Below are 23,345 nucleotides of genomic sequence, written 5' to 3'. Positions count from 1 at the left end.
CTCCTACTGTCTCTCTTTCGCCTGGTGCTTTTCTGCACTCCCTTTCTTACACTCAACACCTTCATATTATCTTCTTATCATGAGAGTACATATGTTTATAATTAATCAAGGCAATTTAACACTTAACCATTAATCATTACTCTAAATATACTGTATACTACCATGACATTTATGATATTTATTACATTGATTTATCTGATCTTGAATTAATGATCCATTCTTTATGCTTGCCTGGAGTGTAATAATTGTTTTGTTTGTTATTAGTATTTTGTCATCTCTCTTGTTTGTGTACTGTACTTAGTTTGTCGTATTTGATATTGTTTGGTTGATTTGGTTGTTGTAGTTTCTATTTTGTTGTCTAATGTTTTCTTTTTTTTTTCTTCTTTAATAAAAAAAAAAGTATATTATACATTGTATCATTGTGTCTAGGACCCCCTCGAAAACGAGATGCTACATCTCAAGGGGTTACTCCTAATAGAGAATTTCAATCATCATATTGATAAAGCTGCAACGTCTATTGTGCTACTCACTTCACCTAACTTCACGTTCATTTTGATTTGATATAGAGGCTTATGAGTCTAAGAAGTGTCCCTGAGCAAGACACTTGTATATCATGTTTTCAGTTGAAAATTGAAAAGTCAAATTATTTAATTTGAAAATCTGATATTTTTGTTGAGTGATGTTGAAATAAATAATATTTATATATATGTATAAATATGTATGTGGCATAATCCTTCACCTGGTCAGTGTTAAGGAAAACTGATTGCTTCTAGGAGATATACTCCTCAATGTCAACATTTTCTACTCTCAGCTAGGGGTACAACAGTTAATCGAAATAATTGATTTAATTTACAAACAAACAAAAAAGATTGATTTTAATCAAATTAATAAGTGAGTATAAAATATAATTTATAAATATGTACATATATATAAACACATAACACGCTTATTGATTATTCAATTAATCAAAAAAGTAATCAATAGAATAATCACTAAGAAAATGATTGATAGTTGCAGCCCTTCTCTCAACACTTCACACCACCCTGTGCCTTTTCCTCCCTATCTCAGATGTTCTCTCTTTCTCTCTCTCTCTTGCTGAAATATATTCCGGGGTTGGATTACTACACCAACAACCCAACAACACTTGTTGTTTGATATGCAAAGCATGAGCCTCGACTCAACGGGCAATGAACCAATTGCAAGCTCTGGACTGGCGTTGGATAAACAATGTAGGTGTATTGTTTTCAGCGCAGAGTGGAAAAGCAAGTGTGCTGCGTGTGTGTGTGTGTGTGTGTGTGTGTGTGTGTGTGTGTGTGTGTGTGTGTGTGTGTGTGTGTGTGTGTGTGTGTGTGTGTTGTTTTAGCAGTGGTGGTTCTTTGGCTGGCAGGAGTGACGGGGACGTCAGCCAAAGGTGAGCGCCCGATTAGTGTGTCTGAAATGACAGCCGGCCTGCCTCCTTCTCTCCCCGGTCCCAACGAATGGTGGAAATTTGTTTTTTTGGTATTAGGTGGTTTGAAGGGGGAGTGTAACAGGTAGAAACTTGGGGGGTGGGGGGGTATTAAAAGGTGTAAAAGGAGATGGGGCGGAGGAGAGGGGTGGGGACGGGAGGGGATGGGAAACTTGGACGAGTAGGAGTACAAAGAGGTTGAGAGAGAGAAAAATGTAGAAAAAAAACCTGCACAGGGGAAGATGAATGTGTAGAGAGAGCATTGAAAGCTTACAAGGGCCTTCTTGTTTTTAATAATGGAGATAATCATCATCTGTAATCACTTTCCTCAAAAGATCGGAGGGCGTTTCAACACAGAGGCACGGAGCAGAAATAAAAGCAAGGTCCTGCCTCTTGCAGATAATCCCGGTGGCCGAGAACGGCAGCAGAATAACCAAACATGGGGAGGGCGAGGGGGTAATAAAGAAAAGAGACAGAAGAAGAAGAAAAAACATCTCAAACCATTCAAGTCCTCTCTTTTATTGTTATGCAGGGGGGACGTTCGGCGTTAAAAAACAGAGAAAAGTAAACTCGCTCAGCAGAGGAAGGAGCAGGGTGCCGTCGCCTGCAGAATGATAGATGAGATAAGGGAAGAGCTGTTACAAGGGGAATCAACTCCTGATGTTCCTCCTGAGTTCACCTCTGGCTCTCCGAGCCGCTGAAAACAACTGTCTTTCAACACGGCCATTAGTCTTGCCTGCTCTCGCGGCCCTGACTTGCCTTAACCGATAGGCTCAAAACATTTGTTTATGGCTAAAGTTTTGCTAGTATCAGGCTGTCATGGGAAAACACGGGGGCCTTTGAAACTGGACGAGAGAGAGAGAGAGAGAGTGTGTGTGAAAGGGAGGAGAGTGAAACCCCCTCCCAAAAAAAAACAGAAAGAGATGAAGCTGTGATTTGTTTCAGGGATGAAATCTATGCCACAACAACCTTGCCAAAAAAAGAAAAGAAAGAATATCTTGCATTATTGAGTGACAGTGAGAATAATAGTCCTCGTACAAGGATGAACATTATGAGCTGTAAATTCTGGAGGGAGACAAAGGACACAGTGCTTGGTTGTAAGCGACGTCGACGCTATGGACCCGGGTCATAATCTGTTTTTCCGCTGCCGATCACTCAAATTCCTTGTCTGCGTGTCCGAGTTTTGAAGTCAGCGTCTATCCGACGAAGCTCCTTGGTTCCAGCAGCGGGGAGTCTGGGTGGTGGGTGGAATCAGGAATCTTGGCACATCAGTCACATTTCAACACATCCACTCTCTCTCTCTCTCTCTATCAGTTTTTTTCTCTCTGTTTCTCTCTGTTTTTTTTCCTCTCTCTCTCTCTTTTACTTTTGCTGCCTCTCTCTCTTCACCCCTCCACAACAGGGGGAAGAAAGGAAAAAGAAACAATGGCATGCACTGCTTGGCCTGGCGGAGCTGAGCGGATCCGAAACGGAGCGCCGCTATCCCCCCCCCCCCATCAGCCCCCTCGCGTCAACCTCACCAGGGGGACCGTGAGAATTCAAAACACGGAGCGGAGCCAAAAACAAGAAACTCGCTGCTGTCCTTCCCCTTGTCTTCTGGGCCGCCCGCACCCGTTACGTAAAGAAGGTCCCCGCTGGCTGTCCATCAAAACCGCGGGACGTCGGGGCAGCCAAACAAACCCCCGGTGCATTATGTAAAGAAACAAGAGGGCAGAAAGGCAAAACAGCCAGCGTGTGAAAACGCTCATGCAGGAGACCTGGGGGTCACATACACAGCTCACACCGTCACCCCTCGGATGGTTAGCCAAATAAGCTGTCCCGTGACAACCAGCGGGGGGTTGGGGTTATCTGAACGGGGCTGGGATCAGATTGGTCAGGGTGTAGTGAGGGCGTTTTGCATTGGGAGTGTGCACACTATGTAAGACACTGGTGGTGTCGTGTGCGAGCGGATGAGGTACGTACGCACCATACAGTCTTGATCATGAAGGAAAGTAGAGGAAGAGGTTTGCATTGCCGTACCTTGCCAAATCGCGTGGAGAAGGTTCCCGTGAGAAGGGAGTGGAAAATGATGATGGTCTCATCCAGGTCCCAGATAAACACACGCTGCAATGAAATAAGAGAAACGGAAATTCAGCCTGATGCCTGTGTGGGTGTGTGTAAGTGATTATGAGTGTGTGCTTGTGTGATAAAGTGCGCATGTGAATGTGCGCTCGTGCATTTCACATGCATGTGTGTGTGTGTGTGTACATGGAAGCCACGTGTACAGTATGCAGACAGTACAATCTTCAGTGTTAATTTATCCATTTGTAACTCTGAGTGTGTACATGTGTTACACTGAGGATTCTAGTGTGTGTGTGTGTGTGTGTGTGCTGTGTGTGTAATGTGTATACCTCTATATCAGAGTCCAACGGTGGAGCAGGGTCACTCACTCTCTTCCTCCCCCTCAACTTCACCTCGGACCCCCTTCTGGCTGACACACCCTCCTCTTTACCTGGGGTGGGGGGGCTGGGGGGCGGGTGATACTCCCCTGGGAAGACACACACACACACACACACACACACACACACACACACACACACACACACACACACACACACACACACACACACACACACACACACACACACACACACACACACACACACACACACAATTAGAATAATTTTAAATGAACCACAATATGTAAAGAAAACATTTTTCCAAACAACAACATGCATAGGTTATTTGTCCTTCCTTACCCGTGTGTGAATCTGGACTGTGATTGGGCAGCATGGTGGGGTGCTCTGGGTGTTGATAGGCTAAAGGGGCTGTGATGGAGGCGGGGCTGATGTTGCTACCAGTGAGGTAGGGGTTGTTATAATGATGGGAGTTGTAGTATGGTGAGTACTGACTCTGACTGTAACTGGAGTATGCTGAGAAGTCCTGACAAGAGAAAGAAATTATTGAAGCAAAATCAAAATCCATCATTCAAATCAAAATTGAGTTTAGTTCAAAGTGATAGACATTAATTTAAAGGAGTGATATTTGCTCTTATAAACTGGTTGGTTGATTGATTGGTTGTTTGGTTGTCTGATTGGTTGATTGATTGATTGATTGATTGATTGACTGAATTTAAAAAATAAATGCTTTTTTTTTTTTACAGCTTTGAGAGATAATGAATGATTCCACAAAGAAATCAAAGCTGTAGTTACTGTATAAATAACAGTATTAGGGGACAAACACTAAACTAAAATTATATTGTATATGTATGCAATTAAAAGTCAATAACTCATAAATTAAACATGACATCAAACTAATAGCTTCCCAATTGTGAATATGAAAGCAGTCAGACTGGATGAAGCTGTATTGTCTTGGCAGTAAAAAATACTGTGTGAGGTTAGGTACTGACTTGTTGAGCAGGGTTGAATGGGGTTGAGGCGGCGATTGCATTGGTGCCTTGAAAAATTCCAGGCGAGATACCGGCACCTGAGATACAAGCAGAAAACCACATCAACACGGTCTCATAACACGTTAACACAAAAAGCAAGGTAAAATGTTTGTTTTTTGGGGGGAAATACAGAATTTAAACCAAGAACTCAACAAAGAATTTCTCTTGTTCAGAAATCGAACTTGGGCAAAAACAAGTTCCCAACTTTTGCCAATTTGTTATCATTATCTGTGGGATTGTTGAGTGAAGTGCTGGTGTAGAAACCCCCTGCGGACAGGAGGAGTTGAGGGTTGTGATTTATGGCAGAGACAACAATACAGGTGGGAAAGTGTGCAGCACTCCTGTTCCTCCAGTACACTGCTCTGTTGTTGTTGTGCACGCCATCAGTCTTATCAAGCCAAGGCATTAATGTTTACCTATCGGCAAAATACCTCCACATTGTTGCTGTCTCCCTTTCCAGCTTGCTTTTATAACCCTAAACATATTGCATATTATCTAATTAATCTTAGTAAAATCTTTTGGGTATCACTTTTCTCCCCACCCACCCACATTGCTATAAATAAGTAATATTTAGGGTATATGACATTTTTATCTTGCACATATCCTTTGACCAAGCTCTACCTAACATTTATCTTTCAAATTTATGGATACATCATCAACATCATACCACCAGCGGATGAACCAGCAGCGCAGCAATATACGTAAGTGTATGGTCACCGTCCTGGCGGAGAAGCTTTGCTTGAAACCCACAGAATGTGCAAGTGTGCCGACACCGTTTTTTTCCCGACCCCATGTTAATGAATGCAGCTGTACAAATGGCCGTGTGCGGATGCAGAGGCATTTTTTCCCCTGCTCCGGGGCAAAAAAAAGGAGAAGGTTTTCCGCGCAAATTCTCATTGAAACGCATTGACCAGACGACCGCTGTGGCTATGGGTTTGGCGTGAACAGTCGAGCACTATATGTGCGCGAGCGACACTTTTTTTGGTATGTTTCCAGTTGCGCTTGAAAGAGTAGCACCAGTAATCTTACAGCACAGCTAGACAATTGTTTCGAGTTTGTTCCTATTTTATCAGACTAAGATTGCCAAACCAGATAATCATATTAAAAGAAAGAACAGGCTCAATAAAAGTAGAATAAAACATTTTCATCATTGTCATGTCCGCATTGAAACTCAGCAACTTCCTTAAAAAGAAAAACTGTTTGCCTTTTATACATATAGCATTTGAATTTGCATCAAAGTTAATAACCTTCCGCACATGCATGAGGGTTATCTCAAAACAACAGACCATTGTTTAGGACCCTCAACATCCTTTACATGCTGATTCTTCCATCATGGCAGAGATTTGGTCTCCCCAAAGGTAACACTAAGAGATCCAGAATGTCATTTGTTCCATCTGCTATAGTCTTTGTAAACAAACTATCACACCGTAATCATGTTATCTGATCTCATCTTTCTTTCTTTTCTTCCATTTCCCCATAATTAATTCTGACACTGTTGGTGATATGGATCTTGTATTGTGTTTGTGTATGAATGATGTATTGTGTATTTCTGTTGGACTACTATCTGTAAAGCAAACTGCCCCTCGGGGACATTACAGTTTTACCTTACGTTTTACCTGACGTTACCTTACCTATAGATTATATATTGTAGATTATGTTCTGCCCCCACTTTTAATTATATACTGTTTGTTCGACACTTACACAATGTATACAAATGTATGCGGCTATGGCAGTGTGAATGGTGCTTTAGGACAAAACATCCATCTAATGGTATCACGTATTATACATTGATACCAGAGCTGCATGGACTCCAGATGGACTTACAGTAGGCTGCGAAAATTACGACTTGTGACTGACTTGAGACTTAACTTGGACTTGCACCAAAAGGCGTAAAATCAGCTCTGCTTGATACATTTGAAACACCCGTTTAATACCCTTCACTTGGCCAGCCATGGTGCTATTACAATTCCTAACGCTGGGGGGTAGGTATTACAGCAATGTTCTCTGCATCCAACGTCATCAACTGTAGAGATTTAGATTATACATCATGCCTCCATCCATTACGCTATTCCTCTTTTGTTGATGTTTATGCTTTACCTATTCCTTTACTCTCTACTGTTCTTTTTGTCATTCTGGTTTCTTGTTCTCCTTTCTGTAACGTGTCCTCTTGTTCCACAGTGAATGACAAACAGGAGAGTAATGACTGTGTGGTGGAAGAACACAGAAGTCTCCCAGGACAACACAGCCAACTTCAAAGAACCCAGAAGTCTGTCATGTAAACACCGACTGGCTCCCATGGCCCCCATTTGGTTTGGGTTGTTCATACAGTAGATGTGTTTGCATGTTTGCGTGTTTGTGCATGTGTTTGCATGTTTGCGTGTTTGTGCGTGTGTGGAGAGAGTCTGAGTGTGTGTGTGTGTGTGTGTGTGTGTGTGTGTGTGTGTGTGTGTGTGTGTGTGTGTGTGTGTGTGTGTGTGTGTGTGTGTGTGTGTGTGTGTACGTGTGCGTGTGCGCGTGTGTGTGCGTGTGCGCATGTGCGTGTGTGTGCGTGCGCTTGTGTGCATGTGTGTATTTGTTAATCGGTGTGTGTTCCTATTGTATCTGTATATTTTGTGTATTGCGCAGATGGATGACTCGGAAACATTTGGAAATTGTACAAACATCCAGTTTTTGTGGCAGTTTGCTGCTGTTTGAAGTCAGCACAGTATTTATAATAAAGCTTAATGATTTATGCACAATTTTCTCAGTTTGGGAACAGCAAAACATCTTTCCAGCCCACCGTACAATTCTTTATAATACATTTCTTTTGTTGTTTAGCGAGTGTACTGGTTTGTAAAGAAACATAGGCTAAATCGAGCAATATTACATGCACATTTTTCTAATACACAATTATTGGATTCAATTTAAGAGTTGGTCATATTATTTTACAGTATACACACAGTAATTCTCACTGTTAATATAACTGTGAGAGTGTACATATGAAACCAAATTGACTCGTCGGGGTTCATTTGTTCCGATTTATACACTCTCAGAGTAAAATTAACACTATGGATTTGACTGTGTACACTCCTATTCAAATATGACAGATACTACATGCAAAACCTGCTATACCAACACATGTAAACAACTTATCACATGAGCTGTGCTCTGTCTATCCAGATATGTGAAAATGAAGTGTAACCTAAAAACATCATAAGACCAGACTTCTCCCTGTCTTGTTCTTCTCCCTAGAGTGAAAACGGTGCCCCATTCCTCTGCCCTTTAGTGTGCCTTCCTCTACTGCCAACATTAAACCTGCTCACCCCTCCTTAAAACACACCTTAACCTATCCCCTCTCACACAGGAGGTCAATTTCACGCTGCTTTGAAAGCCATAAAGTCGCACTGAGCGAAGCATGCTCTGGGCGCCGAACGACTTGAGGAATGCGAAAAGCAGAGACGCTCGCGCATGCGGCCAGTGCGTGGGTAGAAAGCCACACTCGCTCACATTTCGTATTTGAGTGTTTGCCTTTTTGGCAAGAACGCTTGCCCATCTTTCCTTTTCAATCTCTCCTTTCTTCGCCTCTCTGCCACTTTCTGTGTGTCTCTCGCCCTCTCGTTCTGTCTCTGTTTTCTTCTGTCTCCCCCTCTGTCTCTCACACGCACACACGCTGTGTTGTTGGTCTGAGTGGAGAAAGAGGGCCTGACCCCCAGAAATGAGGAGGGGTGGGGAGAAGTCTGACGCCAGGAGCCCAGACCGCAGCTAATGTAGAACAGGTGGGGTTGAGAGGAGAGGAGAGGAGGAGAGGAGAGGAGGAGAGGAGAGGAGAGGAGAGGAGAGGAGAGGAGAGGAGAGGAGAGGAGAGGAGAGGAGAGGAGAGGAGAGGAGAGGAGAGGAGAGGAGAGGAGAGGAGAGGGTGGATGCCCACCAACACAAGGACCACTATAATGCAAACTATGATGCTCCTGAATGCCACTAAAAGTAAAGTCAGAGTGTGTATCTCTGTGTATGCCCCGCTCCTTTTTGCTCATGCATGCATGCATCCATGCGTGCATGCTGATCCGTGCTTATTCATGTACAGTACATGCATGATGTGAACAATTATGCATTAAAACTGTAATTTGTTCCAATGGGTCCAATGTAGTTATTATTTAGTCACAAGCTCTTGTTAATACTTTTCATTGGTTAAGTATTTATAACATTCACAGACTTTCAATCTGGCGTCCCGATTTTGGGCATGTCATTATAGGCACATTTCTTTTTTAAATAGCACAACTACAGGTTAACAACGTGTCTAACCCTAACACAGCACGTTGTGAGCTTGTAGATTGTCTGTTTTTGCTACTTTTGCGTGACACTGCCACATGACAAATATGAAACAGGCCATTCATTATGGAAAAACATTTTAAAAGGCTGAAATGTGGAGATACAATGTTTCTGCCCTACAGCGACAATTTGTACGTGTGACTGTGCATGTGTGGGACTAACCGTGCGTGGAGTAGCTGTAGAGAGCTTGGCTGGAGGGAGTGCTGCTGAAGTTTGAGTAACTCAGTAATCCAGTCTGTCCAGGAGAGTGGCTTAGTCCTTCCTCTGTTTTAATATCTACATATTGAGAGAGCCACAGCTCAATGGATGGGGTATTGTGCGCTGTACAATCACAACTCAACTTTACTGTCACATCACAGGCTTGCAGGTGTATAGATGTGGGTGAAATTTGGGGGATTTTGCTGCGTGTGTTCATGAGGCAGTACGTACATAAACAACAGAGGAACTGAGGTACTGAAACATTTTAACCGTAGCTTACTGTGAAATATACGTAGCTTGTAGATTACAAAACAAATGTATTTTATTTAACAAGATGATGATGTGTGTGTGTGTGTGTGTGTGTGTGTGTGTGTGTGTGTGTGTGTGTGTGTGTGTGTGTGTGTGTGTGTGTGTGTGTGTGTGTGTGTGTGTGTGTGTGTGTGTGTGTGTGTGTGTGTGTGTGTGTGTGTGTGTGTGTGTGTGTGCGCGCGCGCGCGTGAGTGAGTGTGTGCGCGTGAGTGTGTGCGTACGCATGTGCGTGCGTGTCAGAGAGAGAGGGAGAGAGAGAGAGAGAGAGAGAGAGAGAGGGGGGTTGCTTTCTAGGGTTAGGATTAGAATTAGGATTAGTGATGGGTTAGGGTTAGAGTTAGTTGATGAAAGTAAAACAACGTAAAAACAAAACTGTGTGTTCATGTTTAGCCTACTGACTGTAAGAGGGCCCTGTGTGTGGTGTGAGTAAGGGGTGTAAGGTCCTATGTTTAGAGTACTCACTGTAAGAGGGCATGCTGTAGCCCTGTGTGTGGTGTGAGTAAGGGGTGTAAGGTCCTGGGGGCTGGAGGGCCGGACTGTACTGGGTCTGTCCGTACGCCGCCATGACACTCCTCTGGTCAGCTGATCTGAAAACAGGAAATCATATTTCAGACACCTGCATTTCCTTCAAGACAATATTCCTTTTTTGTGTTTTAACTGAGAAGGGGATAAATGTGTTTTTCCTGAGAACTGACAAGAATGAACTAAATTAAAAATTCCAATAGAAGTTATTCTATTTTCAAAAGGGAATTCCATACGTGACTGACTGACAACTTCCAATATAATTAACAATGTGCTGTTCCAGTTAGCATTAGCATTTCCTTAAATTCCTGTGTGACTGTTATCTGATAAGCAACCCATGCATTCCAGCTTCAGCTACGGACCTGAAAACTCACCGTCAGAACAAAGATGACTCTAAGATATAGACCAAGAAGTCCTGTGAATTACATAAAATCATGGTCAGAAAATGCTATTTAAATTGACAGATCTTTTCAAATTGAGCCTAGTTTAAAAATAGTTGTAAATGTGCTATAAAATGGCAATACTTTCTACAGCGTGTGAAGAGGACTTTGTTTTCACAATACTGTTTTATGTACGTATACAAACAGACTTCCCAGTTGCCACATATTTAACTGACTGACTAAATGTAAAAAAAATATATATATACATATATATCACTATGTTCAACTCATTTCTGATCTATAAATGTTCATGAATATGTTTGTACAAAAAGGACACATGTCCATGTGTTTTTGGAACAGCTTGTCACAAAAAGGGTCCCCATAGCTGCTGTTCATTAATTAACTTTTTGCTGTATATATTTTTATTTACCATCACCTTCGCTAAAAATGAAGAAGGCCTAAGAAAACAGAAGCACCCTACTAAATAAATGTACCCTATTTTTAACCCTCTGTTTTCGAGTGCCATGCCCCCAATACAACAAGTTCATGCAATACTAACACAATGTTACCAAACAAAATTTGAATTAGCTTATTTAACCAATATAATTCATTAACTGGGGGTCCCCCAAGGCTCTATACTTATTTTTGCCAAATGCAAAAAACGCCTATAACGACATGCCCAGATTATGGACGCTAATGTCCAAGTGGTTAACAGAGATATACTGCCACCTCTGTGAGCAAACTGGCTGTTTTCATAAGCTCCAACACGGATCTGAACACGTTTACTTCATAAGGCTTTTTACCTGCCTCTGTAGAGAGACTTATCCCCTTTGTCCTGTCACACTGTTGCTCGTCAGGTTCCTCCAAAGCCGTCAAGTCTCCTGTGGAAACAACAGTGAATAAACTCCATCAGGACAGAGGTATGCTGGTGAGTGACAAGTGATGAAGTGCCGGGGGCAACTGACAGACGCCTCCTCTGGCCAAGTAGGACGAAGAGGAGAGGGGCGGGTAGTTTTCACACAGTTGAGGAAGTGACACGGGGTTAGGGAAGGAGAGAGAGATCGAGTCAGAGAGATGGAGGAGGAGAGAGACAGAGTGAAACAGAGAACGTAATGCGTTGGTTCTGAAAGTGGGGTCCGTAGGACCCCATGGGTCCTTGAGGGGGTTCCAGGGGGTCCCCAGAAAAAGTAGTGAATGTAGCATCACAATCATTTTAACCACTTTATCGTTGGCTATTCAAAATTAGCAGATCTACAAGCTCGCAGCGCGGCTTGTATTTTTTTTTTCAATTTTGGGGGTCCGCAGCTAAATATATATCAATTTGGGGGTCCTTGACATGAAAAGTTTAAGAACCACTGATGAAGGGGACAATGGGAAAGAGAGAACGACAGACAGACAGACAGACAGACAGACAGACAGACAGACAGACAGACAGACAGACAGACAGGCAGACAGAGTGGATAGTGTGATGAGGACAAGATAAATGTGGGACAGACATGACAGAGTTTGCCTAAGATCACGATTATAAGGAACTCGTTGACAGATAGCAGTAAATGGTTGGTGGTAGGAACTTGACGGGTGACATAGTTTCCTGGGAAAGCGCTGAGGAAGAATGCCTTGCCTCACTGCCTCAGAGTCACTCTGCCGCTTGGCACCCGTACTGTACTGTGGTTGTTACATCTTGTAGAGCTACTTTAAGACATTGAATGAGGGCAGAACAGACAGAACAAGGTTTTACAGGCCTGTTTCCAACCGGAAATTCACTGGAATGGAATCTCAAACCGAAATGACAAAAGGTGTCTGGAATGATCTATGCATTGGTTCATAGACTTCTCAATATTGGCTAGGAATATGCACTCTGTGTGTGTGTGTGTGTGTGTGTGTGTGTGTGTGTGTGTGTGTGTGTGTGTGTGTGTGTGTGTGTGTGTGTGTGTGTGTGTGTGTGTGTGTGTGTGTGTGTGTGTGTGTGTGTGTGTGTGTGGGTGTGTGTGTGCGTGCGTGCGTGGGTGCGTGCGTGCGTGTGCATATATATATATGTATATATATAGATAGATATAGATATAGATAGATAGATATAGATAGATAGATAGATATATAGATATAGATATAGATATAGATATAGATATAGATATAGATATAGATATAGATATAGATATAGTTATAGATATAGATATAGATATACACATACATACAGATAAACAGAAATAAAGTAATGAAAGTACAATAAGGGAGATAAGAAAAGAATGAAGCAAAGGAAAGAACAATATAAAAGAAAATGCTTGAGAACGAAAGAGAGGGCTGAGTGAACGAGACAAGAGGAAGAAGAAAGTCCCAGGTCAGCACACTGGAGGTCAAAAGGTCAATGCCAACACGGCCTAGTCTAAACAGGAAGGTAGAGCGGGTCATTCTCTCTGCTGGCAGTTCCCATAGCCTGTTTCCACAAGTCCTTCTCAGCGCTGCTGTATCATGACCATACGCAGCTGTCAGCCCAGAAAGGTTCAATGCATCTAGGAACTAATGACCCTTCAAAAGACATAGAAGGAGAAGTCCTTTGCCTTGCAGCTCTCGTGTCTGTCTGTCTGTCTGTCTGTCTGTCTGTCTGTCTGTCTGTCTGTCTGTCTGTCTGTCTGATTGTCTGTCTCTCGCTCTCTTTTATCTCTCTCTTTTATCTCTCTCTCTCTCTCTCTCTCTCTCTCTCTCTCTCTCTCTCTGCCTCTGGGCAATTCCAATCTGGCAATGTTGGAGCTAGCCACATGAACTTTGACCCCGCTGACAAAGCAAGGACAAAGACAGACGGCAGACATGAAATATGGGGGCAACAGAGGTTTACAGCAGTTGAGAATTGGGCTGAAGGCAAAAAAAATGCAGTCTGAAGTTCGAGACAGAGAACCAGAGAGAGAGAGAGAGACAATGACTGTGACAGTCTGTCTCATTCTCAGAGGCTTTGAACACCAGTGTCATCGCAAATCCTAAAACCTGACGGAGAAACTCAAGGTGTGTCAATGCCTTTTTTACTGAAGAGCAGCAACTGCTCTGACATAGCAGGGAAGACAAATCATATGTTATGGTAAACTCCAACTGATGCTGCAGCCCTCCCGGCGTTTCAAAACACGCAGCATGAATCATGATGTTTTCTTAGCAAATAACAGCATTCCTACCGAGGACCGGGGGCCGAAAACAAACCACTTATGTGTCAATGTTAATGACCATAGAGTAAACACAAGTAAGAGGGACAATAAATGTGACACTAGAGCGGGTGATCTATGGTCACTATAAGGAAATGGCGGTGCAAGTGAACTTGAAATCAACGTAAAGGGAAAGGTCTACAAGAAGACATGGGTGAGATCATCATGAGTAGAAAAAAAGAAATTATTTCCATTCAACTCAGTGCAAAGTAAATCAGTTATTTATTTTGATCATAGCTATGAATTAAATTATTTGTTTTATTTTTATATATTTGTTTTATTTTTGTTATATTACAGTCCAGTTCAGAACAGTTCAGTTCAGTTAAATACAAGTTGGGGACAGACTTCACGCTTGGCCTCCGGTACACCACATTTACTTGAATTCAATTCACTTTCAATTCTACTGGATACATTTTTATTCCATTAAATTCCTCTGATATGAATTTGACATCAGCTAAACTACTTTCAATTTAATTTCACAGTCATGTGCTCGACACCAAAGCCAGCCAGCGATGCTGGAGAGAGAAACATTGACCTCAAAGCGTATAGTGGAATGAACTCTACAGTACAGAGTCAGAACAAGAGCAGATATGGAGGAACTGGTGATGTGCTGGTTTTCCCCTGCATTTCAGAACATTGAAGATGGGTACAGTGAACTGGGCATGACGCTGTTCCCTCGGAAACTTTGTGACCCTAACCCTAATGAACAAACGAACACACACATTATGCCGTTGGTTCTCAAAGTGGGGTTCGAGGACCTTGAGGGAGTTCCAGGGGGTCCCCAGAAAAGGTAGTTAATGTATCACTTTAATAATTTTCACCACTTTATCGATTTATACGTTGGCTATTAAAAAATAGGCAATGTATAAAAAAATCTACAAGCTAAAAAAATAATTAAAAAATATCTGCTATTTTTCCTTTTTTTTATATCAAAAATGTTTCAGATGGGGGTCCGCGGCCAAATACATATCAATTTGGGGGTCCTTGACATGAAAAGGTTTGAGAACCACTGCATTATGCTATCACAGGCACACGCACATATGCAGAAACACACTCCAAACAAACACAGGCATGTGGGGACACACATGTATGCGCATGCATTGCACGAACGCACGCATGCACGCACACACACACACACACACAAACGCACGCACGCATTCACCCACACACACTGCCTGCACTTGTGTAGGCACTTCCTACTAGAGGACGAGGGCTGGGAGGAGGACGCACAAGGCCATGGGAACAGCAGGGCACCGGAGGAAAGAGGAGCACCGCTCTGCAGAGATGTGGAGCGCTGAGGCTTGAAACTAAACCTAAAACAAACCCAGCAGGGGCCACTGGGGCCACTGGGGCCACAGGGCCAGTCCCACCAGCCTCACCTGGGTCCTGGGGTCCCTGCTACACCACTGCTTCTTTCACGGATATCAGGTTCTCTCTCACTCACTCTCTCTCGCACTCTTTCTCTCTCTCTTTCTCTCTTTGTATGGACGGATTGCATCATAGGAAAATGCATTGCTCTTAGAATTGGAAGGAAATCTGATCGTTGGTGTAAAAGGGGTGGAGCTCCCGGGTTTGTTTGCCACAAGGTTTTGCTGAATTTGCAGTTCACAAGCCGTGTGCGGTTCCATTCACATTTGGTGGAATCAGGGAGACACATCAGTGTGTTAAGACATATAAAAGACTGGCTGCACAATAGCAACAGTTTGACCTCTCACTGAAACAGCATGGCTCTCAGTCAACAGCTGATGGCTGTTCTTGACAAGGTGACTGCTCATTCTCTAATGGCGCCATATGGAGTCCCACCTGGAACCATCAATTTGGATGGGCTGCCTAAGTGCCCCAGGGGGAATAAATTCACTGTCGCGCACTGGCATGGACCCCACTACCCCCGCTCTCGAAGTCCTGAACAAAAGCCAGAGAACAAGGACCCAGTATTTTAGTTCCTATGTCACTATCGGGGTCTTCATGGTGGATATCAGTGCCATCTGCTTGTCTTCTTGCTGGCTGGCTGTGCTTTGGCACTGCAGGTCAGTTCAATTCGAGAAAAGAAACAACATCAACAACATTATATAGCAATCCAGTCGTGCTACTAATGAACCAATGAATAGATATAGCCTTGTGTTCAAATGTAGTAATGTAAAGAGTCCACTCCTTTTCAATATAGAACACCAGGGCCAACACACAGCCTCAATGGCTCAAGATATGACACCATGCCATTCAATAAGAGAAGATAAATCAACAAAGTAAACTAGGCTACATGACAAATTGTCCAACTGTCCACAGAGCCATGGCTTGACAAGTCTGTAGATATTGAAACTAGGCAGGTCTGGTGTCTCAGGGCCTCAGGGACCACAGTTGGCGAGGACAGCTGTGCAACATACAGTAGAGCACAAATTCCCTGTGGAGTGCCATCAACTGGGTTTTAACAACTTTCAACCTGGCATCCCTATTGTAGGTTAAAGTTTTCAAAAGAATTCCAAAAGTATTTTGAAAGAATTTCCAAACATTTCAAGAAAAAAAAAAGAAAAAGACAAAAAAAACATCGCATTGCACTACGTTGTGAGCTTGTAGATAGCCACTATAATCTTTTAATAAGGCTTAAGTGGTTAACAAAGCATGCCGCTTGACAAAAGCATTCACACATCAAAAGATTATGGAGAAAGAAATTATTTTGATGAAATGAGGCATGGTGATATATAAAGTAAAGTTTAATAAATTAAACCATTGGGGGAGAGGGATGGTAAGCAGATGCCAACGGCCTGACAGTAACATATGTTGCGTACTGAAGGATCATGAGCCAATAATGAGTTCCTGAGATAACTTATACACCGCCATGATCTCAGCAACCAGGGAATTCATTATCATGAACGCAAGGTCCAACTGTGTAAGCAAGTGTGTGTGTGTGTGTGTGTGTGTGTGTGTGTGTGTGTGTGTGTGTGTGTGTGTGTGTGTGTGTGTGTGTGTGTGTGTGTGTGTGTGTGTCCAATCACTACACATTTTCATGCAGTGATTATTAAGATGATATAGTATGATGAGTATACTTATGTGAGCATAGTAGAACTGCCCCAAATGATCTTTTCACTTTCAATTAGCATCCAGCGTTTAGGAACCCCTAAAACACACAAATACAAAAGCATGGGAATGCATACAAAGCTAAATAAATCAGAATAATCAATATAGATTTAGATATTATAGAGAGATAAAAAGATTTTAAGAGATTCAAAAAACATAACATTGATGTACAATGTTAGTAACAGTAACAGGTGAGTTTGTAACTTGCTATATTAGATGGTGATGATGACAAGATAGTTTTGATAAATACGAAACAACTGAGAGAGTGGAAAATCCTATAAATATCTAATTTAATCCAAGAAAGAGTGTAGTCAACAACAGTTCCAAAAGAAAAGCACCAGAACTGTGAGACGTGACTATAGTGAGTGTAGGGGTGGCTGCCATTAAGCTGTGGCAGCAGTGAACCTGTTGCCGTCTCCGCCATGCGTAACTCTAGCTGCCAGACTTGGTGGCCTTTCCTCTCTGCTTGACTGACTCGAAGCAACAAGACTGCTTTTATGCCAGCTGCCCCCCGCTCCTGCCTTCGCCCCTCAGTAATCAAAACCCTCCTCATTCAATCACACCACTGTCTCCATTGCTCTTTTTCCCTTTCTCACCGACTGACTCCCACTCTCTTACCACCCATTCTAAATTGCTGCCCGACCTCCCCATATGCATAATATTACTGTGCATCCATATCTCTCTCTCTCTCTCTCTCTCTCTCTCTCTCTCTCTCTCTCTCTCTCTCTCTCTTTCTCTCTCAATTCAATTCAATGGAGCTTTATTGGCTTGAGAAAACATACGTTTACATTGCCAAAGCAAAAGTGGAACAAAACAATCAAAACAAAACAATGTCTGTACAAATAAATATTGAATATAAATAGGAATAAAATAAAAGTGTAAACAGAGCTGTTTTATATTGCAACTCTCTCTCTCTCTCTCTCTCTCTCTCTCTCTCTCTCTCTCTCTCTCTCTCTCTCTCTCTCTCTCTCTCTCTCTCTCTCTCCTCCACTGCTGCTGTTCTCGCATACGCTATCTTCCTGTAATAACTCCAATACTAATCTCTAAGCTATAAACCTTGGGCGAGGACCACCTACCCCTGGCCCCAGACCCCCCCACCCCTCACACTCCTACCCTCACCCAAGAACCAGTGCCCCAGGACGGGGGTCAGGGAGGGGGACAGCTGGCAGACCTCCCAGCAGCCTGGAGGAGAGGTGGTGGGGTTGGAGGACTGGGTTGACCCCTGTCAGATGGTGGTCTGGCTCTCAGGTAAAAACATCTGGTGGAGTGATGGGAGGGTGGTCGGGTGCATGCACACACACACACACACACGCGCGCTCGCGCACACAGGCACAATCCTGACTGCATGAATGCACACACATTCCCTAATGATCTCAGACACACATATGCTCACTGCCTCGCTCGGAGACAGAGACACACACACACACACACACACACACACACACACACACACACACACACACACACACACACACACACACACACACACACGTACACAGACCTGGCTCTTTATTAGTCATTAGGACAAAAAGGTTTGCCCTCCACCCTCTTCCTCTACTTTTCCACAGCAGATGACATTGAACGGCCGTCCTAGTTGCTAGCAGCTGGCCAGGCACAACTCACTGGTAGCTGAAGCACAGCTCAACGACATCACACACAGAGACTGAGGTCCAATTACTGCTTTACTGTTACAATTACTGTATGTGTGTGTGAGGCGGAGAGGGTTGAGATGAGAGACATTGACTTTTCTAATTCCAAGGACCCCCATAACTCTGAGAGGGTACAAATGGAACCAGTCCTAAAGACATTTTATGTAAATGTATCCCATGCACCACAGATTCAAAGAGGAAACTTCTGGTGAGAAGACATTTTGACTGAGAAAATCATGGACAATTTGTCAAATGTGTTTTTTAAAGGAAAAAACTGCTTGAGGGATGAAAAAAAGATGAAATATGTTCACTGTAGGCTATGCAGCTATGTGTGTGGTTTCACCCCTCTAGATGAGATAAGGAGAGCAGAGATAGCCAGCTGTCGTCTGCTGACAGACACACACTTACACGCACAAACACACGCGTGTTGTACACATGCACGCACGCACGCACGCACGCACGTACGCACGCACGCACGCACGCACGCACGCACGCACGCACGCACGCACGCACGCACGCACGCACGCACACACACACACACACACACACACACACACTCTGCGTACACACACGCGCACACAGAGTCAGATCATCCTATGCCTGGGTGCTGTCTGGGGCTTAGAGGAATGGAGGTGGTGGTGGGGGGGTAAGTCATTTGGGGGGAACCTCTCTGCAAGCTGTTCAAGCAGATCAACCCAATAGAACCACCAGAATCTACTCAATTATTCTCTCTCTCTCTCTCTCACCCACCCACACACACACACACACGCACACGTACACGCACACGCACACGCACACGCACACACACACACACACACACACACACACACACACACACACACACACACACACACACACACACACGTGACACACACACACATCACACTTAATGCAGCACTAGTCAAACTCAGCACAATAGAACCATTGCTCCTGCTGTTGATTGATTAAAATAGACCTTTATGCCATGTCTTGCATACCAGCCTGAGTTAAAATACAATTGCATCCTACTCTGTTTAATGTTCATCACAGATAAATAGAAGACCACTACTGCACTATCTGCAGTAAGACAGAAAGCTTACAGTTTGCTTACAGTAAAAAAATAAAAATAATAATAACTTCTTGTTTCTTTTATTCACTTAACAACGGATGACATGTTATTTTTTTTAAATACTTTCCTTAACTTTTTATTCACTACAATATTATAATGGCATTGCTAAGTAAGAAAAAATGAAAACAATATTTTGAGCATCTCTGGAGGTTTTGGTTAGACTGGGCTTTATTCAAGATTGTTACTTCTGAGGTTGCAAACAGCTAAAAACTGAGTCATTCCACGAGCACAAAGTTTAAACTGTCCCCAGAAACAGATTTCTTTCCTTTTACTGTAAATGTATCTTTCACAGATTGAGTCTGTGGTATAATCCAGTTAAAAATTTCTTTTGAAATGAAAAAAAGAAAAGAAAGGAAAAGTTTTTTTGTGGTTTATTTTAACACACCATGCAGACACTGTGTGAACTCTACAGTATACTAAAAATAAAGTCTTTCCTGTTCTAAGAACTCCACCATCATGTCACAATAACTGAAGAACCCAACAACACAGTTGACTATGATATTGCAGATATCACTAGGCTGCTTATACTGTCGCTCTTGGTGCAGAGACTATCAATTCATCTTAGACCCAGGAGATCGGTGGACTGCAATTTTACCACAGGGACAAGATGGGTGGACTCGCTAGGCCTGCTGAGACCCAGAGTTCAAGTCCTCTACACTGACTCACGGAGGAAGACAGAGAGAACCCGATAGAGAGAGAGAACGAGAGGGAGCGGGATGGGAGTGAGCTAAGACACAAAGGGCTTAAGGCAAGCCGTGAAATATAATGAATTTGGTGCAGATAAAGTCAGGAAGAGCAGCACTTCCTATGAAAATATTTATCATTCCACAAACTTTTGGCTACAGAGGGGTTTGGAATTAATTCGTGTTTTCTTAAGAGGGGGTGCCTTGCACTACAGGATGGGGAATTCTCCACAGCCCAAGACTTTTTGGGCCGCCGCTTATTCACAATTTATTAGAGCCAGTAATAGGAACCATGAAGGCAGAGAGAGAGAGAGAGAGAGAGAGAGAGAGAGAGAGAGAGAGAGAGAGAGAGAGAGGGTCCGTGGCCAGCCGAGGAGAACGAGTCCAGAAATGGGGCCTAATGTTATTAGGAGACGAAACAGAGTGTTAAATCAAGCACGCCCAGGCACACACTGCCTTCGGTATGTGGTCTGAAGCCCCAAACTGCCTCCACCCCCCAAACCCCAATCTCCTGACGGTTATTTGTGGGGGTTATAATACAGGTATTGAGGAGATTTGTGGAAATTTACAATCTGTCACATGCAGGCCTGATATAGCAACCATCTCTGATAATAATAATGGACCATGCTCCCCGGCCGTCCCCCTCCAGGTTTATCTCAGGTAATTGGCACTGACAAAGAGATATATACATCCAAATGCTGTTAAGGAAGGCGGAAAGGATATGACATTTTAGAGAACCTGTATATGGGAAACACATTTCAGTGTGGCTCGTGTACATTTCAAAATGGAGGGATATGTCGTCCCTGCCCCGAAGCGATGATGATACTGTGGCTGAAGTGATATGCAAACAATCTATACTATTGCTCACTAAGGATTGTCTCCACAGGTGAGATACCATACATTAACTTTTACATGTGTGACTGTTTGACTGTTGTTAAAATGTAAAAGAGACACAAGCAATGTTCTGCACAGTTAAGATTCTAACCTGATATTGTGAAGATTAAGCTTAATATAGCCTAGGGCAGGCTACAGATAATGGGGAAAAAACAAGATTGATATAAATCACTTTTTCATGTTGCACAACTTGTTGGTTTGGGTTTTCCCCTCAGTTGTTTGCTTTTGTTTGTTTTAGTTTTTTTTTGTTTCATCTTCATGCAGGTCATGCAGATGGCAGTTTAGGAGATTGTAGGGAGAAAGATTCAACCTCTTCAGTCTGAGGCTGTAATGATGGCAAAGTGTTTAAAGGTGATTTGAATGGCTAGCAAAACATAGGAGTCAGTCTCCTTCATGACTGAAGGCATGAAGGGGGTCCTTGAAAAATATGAATACCCGCCTTTGAAAAATGCTTAGCGTGGCTCCCTTAAATTACTTAATTAGGTCCCTGGCTGCAGAGGGGGGTCGCAGCGATTTGGGGGCAATCTTCTGTACTTAAGCCAAGCAAAAGTGTTGGAAGGATTCAACAGCCACCAAGAAAAACAAAAGGCCTCAAACTGAATTGGAAAATGTGTAAAGTCCCTCATACGTTCCCGTTCCACTCTCCTTATGCACTGTGTGCTCACTCACATGGCCTACACACACAAGTCTAATTGACTTGTTGCACTTCAATATGCACTCAGATAAGCCCAAAGAAACTACCTTAAAACCAGTGGTGTAAAGTAACTAAGTACATGTACTCAAGTACTGTACTGAAGTACAATTTTGAGGTATTTTTTACTTTCTTCAGTATTTACAATTTTCAATACTTTTACTTCCACCCCACTACATCTCAGAGGAAAATATTGTACTTTTACTCCACTACAATTATTTGAAAACTTGAGTTCCTAGTTACTTTGTAGATTTTGATTATTATTACAAAACATGCATTAACCACTTCAGCCCTATATAGATTTCGGCCATTTGAAAATAGCAGATCTACAAGCTCACAATGCGTCACAATTATGAGCTTGTAGATCTGCTATTTTCATTTTATGTCCCGTTTCTTGTGAAACGGGACATTCTGCATATTGAGTACTTTCTACTTTTGGTACTTTAAGTACATTTGGATGCCAATACCTTTGTACTTTTATATTACATTGCAGTATTGATATTTTTACTTAACAACATTTTTTTAGTACTTTTTCCAACACTGCTTAAAACTAGATTTACTTTATAGGCTATATTTATAGCAATTATAGGCTATAAAATAAAATGACCACAATGAATGGACAATGTAAAAGGCCAGTAGCTATAGCCTACCCTCAACAAATTGAGAGTGTTCTGAAGTAGGCCTATAGCCTATTACAAATATTAGCCAAAATGTAATTTAATAATATGAAATAGGCTGGACAGTAGGCTAAGCAGTTTACCTTTAAGCCAATTTAGTTAGATCTGCTAAACAAACACCAAAACTGCTGAGGTACGCTATTTAGTTTTATTTAATTTATTATAGGCTATAAAACATGCAATTTGTAGATTATAGACACATTAAAGCTTAATAATTAAATAGATTTGGGGCAATAATGCTTTGTAAAATAACAAACAAACAAATTAATACATACATTAAATGTTGTTAAGCAATTATTAACTAATTATTAACTATTAAATAAAATATGGATAAATGTGGACATGGATGTGTGTTACCGTGCTATTTATAGGCTTGGTATACGGTTTAATTCCTCCAGAAATATAAGATCCATGCACAAAAAAAGAAGAAAGAAATAAAGAAAAGAAAATCCTGGTAGAATGTGGTGGATACGGCATGCTTCCAATGTAATGTTCATTGGCGTATTATTATGCCTATACACGTTATACAACAACTGATCAATAATTTAGCCTAAAAGTTCATTAAATACCTATTGCTTATTTAAATAAGGCCTACCATACATTTGACCAAATAGAATAGTAGCCTGGGATCAAGAACGTCATAGATGTATTTTATCGAGAACCACGTATGGGAACATAAGTTTAGATTTCTTGGCTATTCAATAATAGCAGATATACAAGCTCAAGTGCCACTATGAGCTTGTAGATCTGCTATTTTTGAAAAATCTGACAGTCTTGATCCAAGGCTGCTAGAATAGT

General features: G+C 42.4%; 1 protein-coding gene across 2 annotated transcripts in view; it reads right to left on the bottom strand.

Moving 5' to 3' along the window:
- Nucleotides 1-23,345, bottom strand: part of eya2 (EYA transcriptional coactivator and phosphatase 2) — a 33,946-nt gene that overhangs the window by 10,364 nt on the left and 237 nt on the right. Inside the window, exons 2-9 of one of the 2 annotated variants that reach the window (XM_084063458.1) lie at nucleotides 11,392-11,469; nucleotides 10,583-10,623; nucleotides 10,149-10,273; nucleotides 9,342-9,455; nucleotides 4,836-4,912; nucleotides 4,186-4,369; nucleotides 3,838-3,974; nucleotides 3,467-3,550 (exon numbers count right to left, since the gene is read on the bottom strand). In XM_084063458.1, the coding sequence (XP_083919584.1) occupies nucleotides 3,467-3,550; nucleotides 3,838-3,974; nucleotides 4,186-4,369; nucleotides 4,836-4,912; nucleotides 9,342-9,455; nucleotides 10,149-10,251 (699 nt within the window). In that variant the 5' untranslated portion in view covers nucleotides 10,252-10,273; nucleotides 10,583-10,623; nucleotides 11,392-11,469. The remainder of the gene's footprint in view (nucleotides 1-3,466; nucleotides 3,551-3,837; nucleotides 3,975-4,185; nucleotides 4,370-4,835; nucleotides 4,913-9,341; nucleotides 9,456-10,148; nucleotides 10,274-10,582; nucleotides 10,624-11,391; nucleotides 11,470-23,345) is intronic. The other variant, XM_084063459.1, reaches the window with a different exon arrangement.

This window comes from Gymnoscopelus microlampas, assembly GCF_963454915.1.
Source record: "Gymnoscopelus microlampas genome assembly, chromosome: 7".
NCBI lineage: Eukaryota > Metazoa > Chordata > Actinopteri > Myctophiformes > Myctophidae > Gymnoscopelus > Gymnoscopelus microlampas.
The sequence above is the reverse complement of the archived record's forward strand: the minus strand, read 5'-3'. Positions and strand labels throughout refer to the sequence as shown.